We start from the raw sequence: 11,833 nt of genomic DNA, 5'->3' as shown, positions 1-11,833 counted from the left end.
TTTAGTGAGGGCTTAACTTTAACCGTGATACAATGTAATTACGCTTTTGCCCCTCATGAGTCCAGAATGACCAAGTTGCGTCATTTTCATTTTTGGTTTATCGGTTTAGCTGGTCATGAGGTGGGCCGGTAATTTCTGCTAAAGGGTGCTAGTAGTACGAAGGTTAGAATATAACACTCAAATAAATGACATAATTAATTCGTAGTGTCAAAAATACGAATACAATATACTTATTATATAAATTATAAAACATAATATAATTAAATATACGATTTACAAATTGAGAAAATTCATTATTTAGTAAAAAAAATTTATCTGTTAATTGAGTGATGAAATTAATGATAAAAATTAAGTTTGTTATATGATTGAAGTATAAAACAAGATAAGGGTCTAGGATTTATCAATTATTTGTTTTTTCATAATATCAAGAGTGGACTTACATTAGGACAAGCGATGTCACATAACATCACTTATTCACCGAAATATAACAAAATTTTACTTATTATATTAATTATGTTAAAGTTTTAAGTAGTTAAGGATACTAATAAACTCACTAATTTTTTTTTTACAATTTTATAAAAAGTGGGGTTAGAGACCTTAAGTAAATTTATTGAAAAGTAATTTATATGTTAATATTTAAATACTACCTGAAAAATATTATTATCATTATTTGAATTATGACATTTTTTAGAAAAATTCTTGAGTTCATTCTTGAATGATATAGGGATTTTCAAAACGTAAACATGATATGCATAATTATATAGGGAGCTTTAACAACTGCTATGGTGATTGTGTCTATTATTGCTGCCATTGATTACCTATTTCATGTTTCATTGTTTTAGTTAATTGTTTTTTGTTTCTCTTATGAATGTCACTTAGAGACTTACTTCCAACCATTTTTTATTAAAGTCTTCATAAAATTTAATTTTATTTAATTCTGTATTTTAAGATTATGCAAAATCTAAATCCACTTCACTCAATATTGTATATTTAAAATTTGTCAAATCTACTTATGAGTTACCCAAATCTTTTTATTATTTATGATTTAAGTCATTCCAACTGAACTAAATTGAGTTATGATGATTATATATTTATATTGCGTAATCTAAATATAATTAATTATTTGTGTCATACTTGATAAGGAAAATAATTTTGGACCGGGGGTTTGAAGTTTTATTATAAACACTAATAAAATCATCAGTTAAATGAGTTATCACACAAACATTGGATTTTAACCCCTTTTTTTTTTTGGTCATAATTGAATTAAGAGAGGGGATTATCATTGTTTTGAATTGAAAGAAATGCTTTGGATTGAAATAGAATAATAATAATAATAAACCACTTCGATTGGACCTTCATGTTTCTTTTAAGGTTTATTATTCTCGTTACTCTGCTAACTAACATTTCCCTTGGGCCTCTCTCTCCCATTTGCGGGTCGATGCGAGCTGCCTTCATTCTAGTATTTCTCTACCGGCATGAGGCCGGGGGCGGCCCCCTGGCTTCTCCAAAATTGTGTTTTTGCCCATAGAGTTTTCTTTATTCTGCTTTTCCAACCAACACCACCCCGTAATTTTATCAAATTATTTGTGTAGCATTCAACATTTTTAAATTGTTCACTCCAACCTTGATGACTTGTCATAATTTATTCAGCAATTGATTTGTTTTTGGTTGGTAATATAAAGCATGAGATTTATCACTCCGACGTAAATGCAAATGTAAGCGGTAGTTATCTAATTCTACGAATCTGTATAACTGAAACAAGACAGAAAGGCTTCTTGGAGAGAACAATGCATCCTATGAAGGTTAATCCACAAGAAACCAAGAACAAGGTATGAAGTTCGTTGCAATATTGAAATCTTGATATTTATACCGCTAATTGATCTCCATGCAATTCTTTCTGCAGTACCCTGCCTTCCATCCATGAGATGATCATCCAGAGGTAGTTTCCTTCCTTGCTAGTTGGTACTATTTAATCTGTTTTCCTCTTTTGTTTCGATTATGCAGTTGCTAAAGTTTCTCTTCTTTTTCTTTTGATAACCTGCTTTTTAGCCCAATAGGGTTTATTGGTTTGACCTGTGTGTGGTTTTTGGAGCCTGTCGACATTACTTTGCATGGTTAATTTATCTGAACTATTTTGAATCACGGGACTTTGATAAACACGCGACAACGTTTGAGAACAATGAAGGGGAGGGAAGCAGAAGATGAACCCACACTAACATTTATGAGAAATGGAAAAAGTTTACCGGAGAAGCTGATTGCCACCTGCAATGGGAAATGTAATATTTCCTATCTGAAACTTTTCTGATAAAGAGCTAAGGAAAGCAGCATATAAAACAAAGCCCAGTTCCTCAAACTGATGGATTCTCTGAGTTGTACCAGGGTTGTCTGCGAGACCGTCAACTAGTATTGGTTAGGAACTATAGAAACCAAGACTTGAAAAATTACCAAAGAGCAATCAATGAAATTGTATTTGCATCAATAATGAGTGATCATAAAAGTGTTTTGAAGTTGTTAGGATGCTGCTTAGAGATTCCAGTTCCGACCCCCATTTTCGAATTTACAAAGAATGGGACTCTGGGTTATCATCTTTTCAGTCTTGATGATTCCCATTCACTGGCATGGACATCAAGGTTAAAGATTGCAGCTGATATACCTAATGCAGTTGCTTATCTCCACTTTGCATATCCTTGGCCAATTATTCATAGAGATATAAGTCCTTGGACTATTTATCTGGATGAAAATTGCGTTGCTAAGTTGTCTGATTTCTCACTCTCCTTTCCTATCCCTGAAGGTAAGTCCCATGTACAGGGATCAAGTGGTAGATACAATGGGATGCGCTGCTCCTGAATATTGCAAGGTTACAGGATGCTCCAATGAGAAGAATGATGTTTTCAGTTTTGGTTGTACTTTTACTCGTGCTTTTGACCGGAAATATGAGATTTTATGGCTTTTACCGCTATGAGTTTCATAGTAGGAGCAGCCCTATAAATGATGGACGTTTTTATTCTTTTTTAAAACTAACCCTATCATAGATGATGTGAAGCAAGAAATAGAAGATGATAGGATTACTGACATTGTTGATTCTAGAATTTTAGATGAGGGGACCTGGACTGGGAAAGAGGAGGGATTTCAAGCTGTTGCAGTGCTTGCCCTTAGATGCATCCGCAACTCAGAAGAAGATAGACCAACGATGATTGATGTGGCAAAGAAACTCAGGCAGATTTATCAGGCTGCAACTTCTTTTGGTAGTGACTTTCACCTTCAATCTCAATCAAAACTGCTCGTGTTAAATCTGCTCTGCTGTCCTTAGGGTTTTTTCCTTCTTAATGAAACAGGAGACCTATTAATTAGTGTTTAAGTTTTTTAAGATGAAAAATCACATAGACATTGATAGATCTTTTATCTCTGGCTATATATATATATATATGCTTTTGTTACTTTTTTTGGCTTCATAACGGTTCAATATATAAACTTGGATCAATAATATGTGTCCATCTCCAATGTGTAGATAAAATCCAAAGTAAGACTTCCTCCTTTTTCAATGTACTTCAAAAAATTAGCAATAATAAAAGCTTCCAACTTTTCTTAGATAGCTGAGGGGATATCTATTAATGTAATTGAAATTGACGTCTAAATCTAATTAAGATGGAACAAGAGAGATCCTATGTGCTACACGGATATGATTCGACAAGAAATTAATTTCAGCAGATTGATGGCTTCAATGGACTCCTCATGTTGTTGATATGTGGTTATCTCTATTATGTGGATATATAGGTATTGTTAAGGTGTATGTAAGACTTAAATTAATGGGTATAATATAATGTCTACGATATGGACAAATTTGGGCTAGCTGTATGTATCAGTGTTTTGTATGTAGGTGTTATAGGGAATCCGGTGATTAAGTATAAGGGCAATGAGTGATTTTTGAGGGACTGGCAGTGCAGAATATGGTTTCTAACATGAGTGGTAATGAACGTGGTGAAGCCAGTAAAGGGATGAGAAACTCTCCTCATTTAGAGAGGAGAAAATTTTCTCATCTTGTTTGTAATATCAATAAAATTTACTAACTTATAAAAACAACAAGAGAATATTAGAGATATTAGCAAGTATCATCCAGATATAAACAAATTTCAATGAGAAAAAAAAAGGGGAAAAGGAAAGAACACATCACCTAACCTAACCATGGTTGATCTTAAACATTGAAATCAGCTAACCTACATTTTCTTTTTGGTAATATGACAAGGATAAATAGCCTTGGGGGATGTATGGGAAAGTAGGCTCTTAATTAGCATCAATTATTTGGAGAGGTAAATTCACAACAGTTGGAAATTGGAATAAATAAACTAATTGAATTGTTATAATCAACATGCAAAAGTTGCACCATTTTTACTAAATTTAACAAAAAAAAAAAGACTTAATATCACTTTGCATTTATTCATTCTACAAAAATGTCATTGGAATATTCTGCAGCCAGATCTCATATTGGAAAACAATTTAGAAGGCTTAACTACAAACAATTAATTCTCCTTCCATCCATGATCCAACTATGAATCTAGGAACGTATAATTAACAAAATGAAACTTAGAAGCTCTTGAAGCTAATCATAATGCACAAAACTATCATAAAGATCATACATATATGAATATGATAAAACAAAGTATATTGGGAATATTTTCCATTTCTATGCATTAATTAAGCTAAAATGGTGTTTGAGCATTGACACCAACGCTTGTTAATCAATTATTGGGAGGCACAAACTTGATATATAGTATTGCTATCACAAAAAAGGTATATTATAGCTTTAACCTTCTATCTATTAGTGGAAAAAATGATGCTAAGGACAGCCCTTGTGAAGGATTTCTTCATGATGGAAACTCAAGGAATTAGCGCAACCATGAAATTACCTTTTCTCTTAAACTTGCAAGATGGCTTGCTCCACCTGAACTCGCCTTCAGCTGCTTAATTTCAAAATAGATAAACTACTTAGAGGGGAAGAAGAAGGAGAGCATATGTTTTAACTAGCTAATATATATGATAAATGAACTAATTAATTAACTTGTAATCAGTATTTTTATTCTAAGGTTTGAATGGCAAGCAAGAAAGCCGACCTGTATGTGTAAATGGTAGCAAACTCCATCATCAGAGACTTGAAGCGTTGAGGCACTCATAATGCACATGCCTTCTTCTTCTACCTTCTGTAGTAGGTTTGAGAAAGCATCATCTGGATGTATCTGCGAGTATATTTGTGTGATAATTTCACCTTGTCTGATTTCATGCACTGAAACTGATGGATCTTGATCAGGTTTTAAGTGTGGGTTTTGGTTGAGAGGTTGCTTATGTTTAATTGTTGATAACATATCATTCTTCCTGAGAGTTAGCTTCTCTATTTCTTCCTCGAGCTCTGGAATGTATTCAACAGCTCTGTCAATTATAAGCGGCGCACTCTTCCTTTTCTGCAAGATAGCAAATTACCATGAGAAAAAGGACAGACAGACAAAATAACGGCTTCAACTGATTGCTTTTACTTATTTAGTCCAGATTATTTCCTCCAAGAAAAGTGAATCTATTGTGAATGATGAAATGGTGTATCCACCTTTGACCTACTAGAATCAGGAATCAATGCTCCAAGTGCCAAGTAGGACGCATGCACCTTCATCCTCCGTATCCTCTCCTTCGCGTTATGTTCTTGTTTCTTCACAGTTGATCCTTCTCCTTCATCAGCTTGAACCTCCTTGTTGCCAGTTTGCAAGACCTTGAGCCTATAATTGTTTCTCCTTCTATTCTTGGCGCTGAATCGTTTGGCCACCAATACTTCGCCACTGCTAGGTTCAGCTACTGCTGAACATTCCTGTTCGGGGACCAAGCTTAAATCTGTCTTATCAACCCTTGTTTTTTCGTCCATACTAGGAAGTGGAGTGCTGCATTCTTGTAGAAGCAGAACTAGTTCATCTGAATCCTCAAGTCTTGCAGACAAGCTATTATCAATGGGATTATATCCCTCCTCAATATTTGGCTCCAATGGTTCTAAAACAAATCTGCTTGAATCAAGCTCATCGGTTCTTACATTATCTTCAATAGATAGTGATGTGCTGTTAAAGGGTAGAAGTGAACAGGCATAATCTGAAGCATAGACAGGAGATAACAAGCCCTTTTCGCTGCTGGGACCATACTGTAATTCCTTCTGTAATACCTTATCAATGTTATGGTCGGGTAGTGGAGAATTTTCTTGCTGAAGAAACAATAGCGAATCCAACTCATCGGCAACCATGATAGGCAGTGATGAGCTGCTGCTTACTCGGGCAAACGACCATTGATCGAGTACGACATGAACAGAAGTTGATAAACTATAATCTTGGTCATCTTTCTGATGAACATTTTCGTTTTCCAGCAATTCTTTTTCAATATTTCTGCCCTCTTGGTAGTGAAACATGCTCGGTTCCAGCACCAGGCTGCTGTTATTTTCTTGTACAAGTGGCCATAAATCATCAGCGGCCTCAGGAATCGTAGAGACATTGTCAAGATGTGGAGCAGACATGTTGAGTTATAAGCTTTGCGCCCGAATAAATCAAAGAGAGGGTCGGTTAAATTCCTAGTTCATTTCACACAAAAAAGCAAAACCAAAAGGTTAAACTGAAAGTCTCTTCAATCTGTAAACAAACAGCTTGCAGGATTAAAAGCACAGGCGTGGGTACATATGACTAAAGCCTAAACAGATCATTGCAGTGAAGATGAAGAAATAGCACATGAAATGACAAATTAACGCATATCCATTCAAGTAAATATTGTACTAGCCAACGTTGAAACCATGATTATGTAGTTATATGAAAACAGAAACAGAAAAAACGCAAGGTGATGAATAGATATGTTGGAAAGCCTTACAGATTATAATGGAAATTAGACCATCCCGAAAGAAAGAAGAAGAAAACTATACATTGCAAGAAAGAAGGTCATAAAGACATGATGGAGAATAAAGAAATATGAATGTTATTTACTGCTGTGAGGCTGAAAATTTAATGCCATAAAATAATAATTAAGGAAAGGAATCATAGGTATAGAGTCACCAATAGAGAGAGAGAGAGTGGATAGAAAAGTCAAAATATAACAAAGTTTGATACCTCTCATTATCAGTCATATATGTAGTAATGAGAATGCTACATGTCGCCACTGCATAAAGTCAATTAGAACTTAATGTATTTCATAAAATTAAATTAAAGACATTAACATTTGTGAGATCTAGAGAGAGAGAGAGAGAGAGAGAGAGAGAGAGAAGTGACAACCGGATCAACTCAGCATTGCAAGACCAAGAATATATAAATATTCTTCTGTGATGTAAATGAACCACTCTTGTAATTCACAAAAACTAGCTTCAGAATAGATAATGTTATCTAATAAGTGGTCTTTTGTTTTAAAAAGGAAAAAGAAAACAAATTATCATGATGATGATGATGATCATCCTTATTTTTCCTAGCATAAAACAGATCATGATGATGCAAGAACCGTTAAAGTATCAGAAACTGAAAAAAAAGAAAGAATGAAGTCCGTGGATGAAACTACTGCTAATGCTGGTTTTCTACAAATGAAATATGCTCAAATCAATAATATTTTCAGCATAACGAGGGGAGTGAAGCAGATGAAGCCAACAATATTTCAATAACAGAAAGGGGGCTTTCCCATTTCGGAGGAAACAAAAAAAATCCTTTGAGATGGATCTGTTACACTTCCCTGGTAAACATGAAACGTCAGAAGAGACACCCAAGGCGAGAGCAAAGTTGAAGGGATTCATCATGTAGTGAAGGACGATGAGAGTGTGGATGAAGGCAGATGCAAAGCTAGGTAGGGAAAAGAAGAGAACAATATCACCGCAAGGTGCAAAAAGAAACACAAAGAAAGGGGGGGAAAGTGGAAGAGAGATTGTTTTTCCAAGAGTGATTGATGGCAACAAGGAAAAGAGGAAGAAGCTTGTACTTCATGCCTGTAATGTACTTTCATTTTGGTGTATAACTTTGTACTATACAAAACAAACACACCCAATATTTTTAATTAACTACTTTCAATGCATAATTTATATATTACCAGTAATACCATAGTCCTCTTCCTTTTTTTTAAGGGCTAAGTCTATTATTATATTTCTCGAAGTCCCATCCCATCCAATATAGCAATATCCACACTTCTTCATTACTCTATTACTTTAGTTTTTATTGCTTAGATTTTTTTTTCTCCTTTTCAGTTTTATGTGTATATAGACAAGGCAATGAAAATAGCTAGAGTACCTGGAAATTAGATTATCCTGATTTTTTATACTAAAGAAAATGATGGTAACTCATAAGTATATCAAGTTTTTTTTTTTTTTAAGGGCTGAAATCATTTCATTTCATAAGCTATGCAAAAAATACACACAAAAAGGAGGACAATAAACCTCCATCCACCATAAGACATAAGTCTGCAGACAACAAAAATACAATATGCAGCAACTAGATCACCCTGTATACCCCAAAAAAACAAAATTTACAGCCTCCTAACAAGCACAGGAGGCTAGTGAAACCTCATTGCACCAATAAGAGGATATGTACAAATTTGTTCTTGATGTCTGTAGGACCCCTAACAATTCAAGTCAGATGGGAAAGCATAAAAAACGAAGAGGTGCTGTTGAGGGGAAGAGGCCTAATGAAAGGCATATGAAATTCAATGTTGATGGTGCTGTCAAGGAAGCCCTGATGAGGCAATGCTTCGTGATGCAAATGGTGCTATTAGGGTTACTTTCTCTAAGACTATTGGAATTGAAGATTCTAGTATGGCAGAACTTTTATCTATTAGGGAAGCGTTCTTAATCTTCGCTGTCTCAAGCTAAAATGAGTCTCACAAATTGTTGATCGAAAGTGACTGTATTAATGCCGTTAGATGGTGTAGGTAGCCAAAGTCTACTCCATGGCGTATGACAAAGGTTATTTTGCACATTGAAAACTTGAAATTTCAAGTCAAAGAGTAAGACATCCATCACACGCTTAGGGAGGCAAATGACATTGCGAATAGCCTTGCTAAACGAGGGATCCAGAGGGATAACTATCTGATCAATGCTGTGGGTGACTGATGGTTTGCTGTTGTGTTTGTGTCTGTTTCTCCTTCTTGTTGATGTTGGGTGTTCATGGCACCGGCGGCTAGATTGGTGTCTTATCTGTGTGAGGGATGATTGGACTTTGCAGCTTGTTTGATATTTCTGACTGCAAGGTTGCGAAATGGAGGGTGTGAAAGCTCTTTGCCTGTGAGAGTGAGACATTTAATATTTTATAATATAATATAATTACAAGTTCGTGATTATTAATAATATAATTATAAATAATGTAATTATTAAAAAAATAATATTATAATATTCAATAAATAAATAAAATAATAATTAAAATATAAAAAAACTAACATTACAACGTTTAATTTACTAAATATTTTGTTAAGATTGTAATATCAATTTTTAAAATTATCTCTATTTATTAAAATATAAATTTAATATACTTATATTTTTTATTATTAATTTATATATAATATCATCTCTTAAATATATTTTTAATATCATGTATTTTAATTTTATTTTTTATTTTAATTTTATTTTTTTATTTTAATATAATTTTTTATATTATATATTTTATTTTAATTTTTTAAAAATATAATATAAATTTTATTAACGATTACTATAATTATCGAGAATAATATAAAAAATCTCTCAAAATCTATATATAAAAAAATAAATTATAATATTATAAAATATTTTTAACAAAATTAAAAAATAAAAATATTATAAAATACAATACAATCTAATTATATTAATTTACATTATAATAATTTATTATAAAATAAATATTATAATATAATTTAATTAATCACATTATAAAAATTATACTTTTACTTTTCTCTTACCAAATGGTATTATTGCTATAGTTCTTCTTTTGGAAGGAGAGAGTACCTAGTCGTCTCTTGGGAGAGGAGGTTTGTCTATATTGTGCGTTTGTTTCCGTTTTGCAAGGGAAGAGTACCTAGTCGTCTCTGGGGAGGGGAGGTTTGTCTATATTGTGTAGGGAGTGCCTTTAGTCTCTGTCTGGTCTATTTTTGCTTATTCTTTTGCGGCGGGTAGACGGCACTGGAATAGATGTAGGTGGTGTGAATATTGGGTAAGATTTGTCTTGTTTGGTGCTTGTCCACAAAAGCAGTTTGGGTTGTATGCTTAGGGTCTTGTGTGCATAAAATTGAAATTGCCAAACACGTTTTGTACTTCCCTGGAGGTTAACGCCTCTGTTACTCCAGTTATGAAATGATTGATTATACCTTTAAAATAAAAAAATCAGAGGATTTAGGCATACAAAACAGCAAGACCCCTACACAGCATGCACTACTCTTTCACAGCATTAATCAATGAACCCAAAAAGCAAGATTTAACAAGATTGAGTTTAGACTTAAAAAACTCAATCTGAACAACAACAGTCTTAAGTTTCCATGGTGCAGTCAGTGGGTTATACCCCTATGTAACTGCATTTTCGGAATCATTTTCAATAATAAGCTTGTGGGTAGCCCATTTTGAGGCAACATAAATTTGAAAAGCTTTCCTAATAGCTTTAAGCTCAAAAGCATAAGCATCCACAATACCCACAGATGAAGAAAAAGAGAATGTGAGTACTCCCATCACCATCTCTTAAAACTCCATCAATAACGGCTTCACCTAAGTTTCTGTCCGAAGTCCCATCAACATTAAATACAGTAAATTTGAGCACACCATTGGTGGGAGCTTGCAATGCCAAGTTTAAGTTGGCCGGCTTTAGATGGAGTTACAACATTGGGAAACCTTTGCACATCCATCATGGAGATATTCAATTCTGGCCACTTAGAATTTGCTCGCCACGCAACCAAGTGACTTGGACAAATCATAAACTTGTTAGCTGTCCCAAATTTTACCTTTAAAGATAACTTCATTATGGTCTAACCAAATGGGCCACGCAGTTGTATTAAAGGCCATCCGCCATATTTCCTCATGTTCAACAACTTTGGCAGCATCATTCTAAGTCAAAAATTTGACAAAGGGATCCCTGTGAATGACCCAACTGAAGCCCCAATTAACTGCACAATTGTACCAAATTCCCCAAGTTTCATGACAACAAAAAAAATAGATGACTAATAGACTTGGTTTCCCTTCTACATAGAAAACAACATTCTTCATTTAAATATATATATATTCAATTTTTATTATTGAAATTCAATACACCCCAAAGCAAACAATGAAATGTAATGCACAAACATTCTATTTGAAAAACAAAAAATGAATTTTCTTTTTTATCTATATTTTTAGAATATTAATAAACTTATTTTTTTACTGAAAATAATTATGGTATCTATTTTTTTTTCAAAAAAATTCTATTCATACTTTTTTTTTTTAGGTCATGATTGTTCCTTGTTAATTTTACATGGAAGATACTAATCATCCTAATATGTTTTATGTTTTTTTGGGCCAATTATTTCATCTAATATGACAGTGATTTATTAGTATAGTCCTAAAATTTTTACTTACTTGGAATCATGAATTGGTGGTTTCCATTTAAATTAAATCTATGATAATAAATTAATTCCATATAAGACATAATTAAGGCAAGTAAAATCACTATTATGATACAAATTTCCTTTCAAAGATATTGTCTTAATCAGATATTTGCTAATTGGCCAGAAAGGAAAAAGCTATTCTAATCAATCCATTATGTCCAAAAACAGAGAAAAGGATTTATTCTTATACGGGATAAGATTGTCACTAACCGAGGTAGAGATGACCGCACTCTTGACGTAGGACACAAATCGCTACTTA

The 11,833-nt window shown here is 33.4% G+C and overlaps 1 protein-coding gene and 1 pseudogene across 2 annotated transcripts; one reads left to right on the top strand and one right to left on the bottom strand.

Annotated features, from left to right (window-relative positions):
* The first annotated feature begins 1,787 nt into the window (after positions 1-1,787).
* LOC110418047 (serine/threonine-protein kinase ZRK1-like) lies at positions 1,788-3,310 on the top strand (annotated as a pseudogene).
* A 1,316-nt stretch (positions 3,311-4,626) lies between these two features.
* On the bottom strand, positions 4,627-7,905 carry LOC110418226 (basic helix-loop-helix (bHLH) DNA-binding superfamily protein). 2 transcript variants are annotated; one of them, XM_021430893.1, is made up of 4 exons: positions 7,116-7,905; positions 5,594-6,589; positions 5,109-5,453; positions 4,627-4,955 (listed from the first exon to the last, which is right to left on the bottom strand). In XM_021430893.1, the coding sequence occupies exons 2-4, from the start codon at positions 6,533-6,535 to the stop codon at positions 4,884-4,886; spliced, it is 1,359 nt and encodes a 452-aa protein (XP_021286568.1). In that variant the 5' UTR covers positions 6,536-6,589; positions 7,116-7,905; the 3' UTR covers positions 4,627-4,883. The 2 variants fall into 2 exon arrangements, with proteins under 2 accessions (XP_021286568.1, XP_021286566.1); XM_021430891.1 differs by having other exon boundaries at positions 5,594-7,905.
* Between the last annotated feature and the right edge of the window lie 3,928 nt (positions 7,906-11,833).

The sequence above is a fragment of the Theobroma umbraticum genome, unplaced genomic scaffold (assembly GCF_002168275.2).
Source record: "Theobroma umbraticum cultivar Fairchild unplaced genomic scaffold, ASM216827v3 scaffold_50.0, whole genome shotgun sequence".
Classification (NCBI taxonomy): Eukaryota; Viridiplantae; Streptophyta; class Magnoliopsida; order Malvales; family Malvaceae; genus Theobroma; species Theobroma umbraticum.
Note: the sequence above shows the minus strand (reverse complement) of the source record. Positions and strands in the feature narration are given on the sequence as shown.

What these genes read in the sequence shown, in the direction of transcription:
- LOC110418226 (XM_021430891.1), bottom strand. Translation starts at nt 6,535, where the DNA reads ATGTCTGCTCCACATCTTGACAATGTCTCTACGATTCCTGAGGCCGCT. An exon ending in CTGATTCTAGTAGGTCAAAG is followed by an intron (nt 5,454 to 5,593) that starts GTGGATACACCA and finishes GCTATCTTGCAG; the next exon opens with AAAAGGAAGAGTGCGCCGCT. An exon ending in GCTACCATTTACACATACAG is followed by an intron (nt 4,956 to 5,108) that starts GTCGGCTTTCTT and finishes GAAATTAAGCAG; the next exon opens with CTGAAGGCGAGTTCAGGTGG.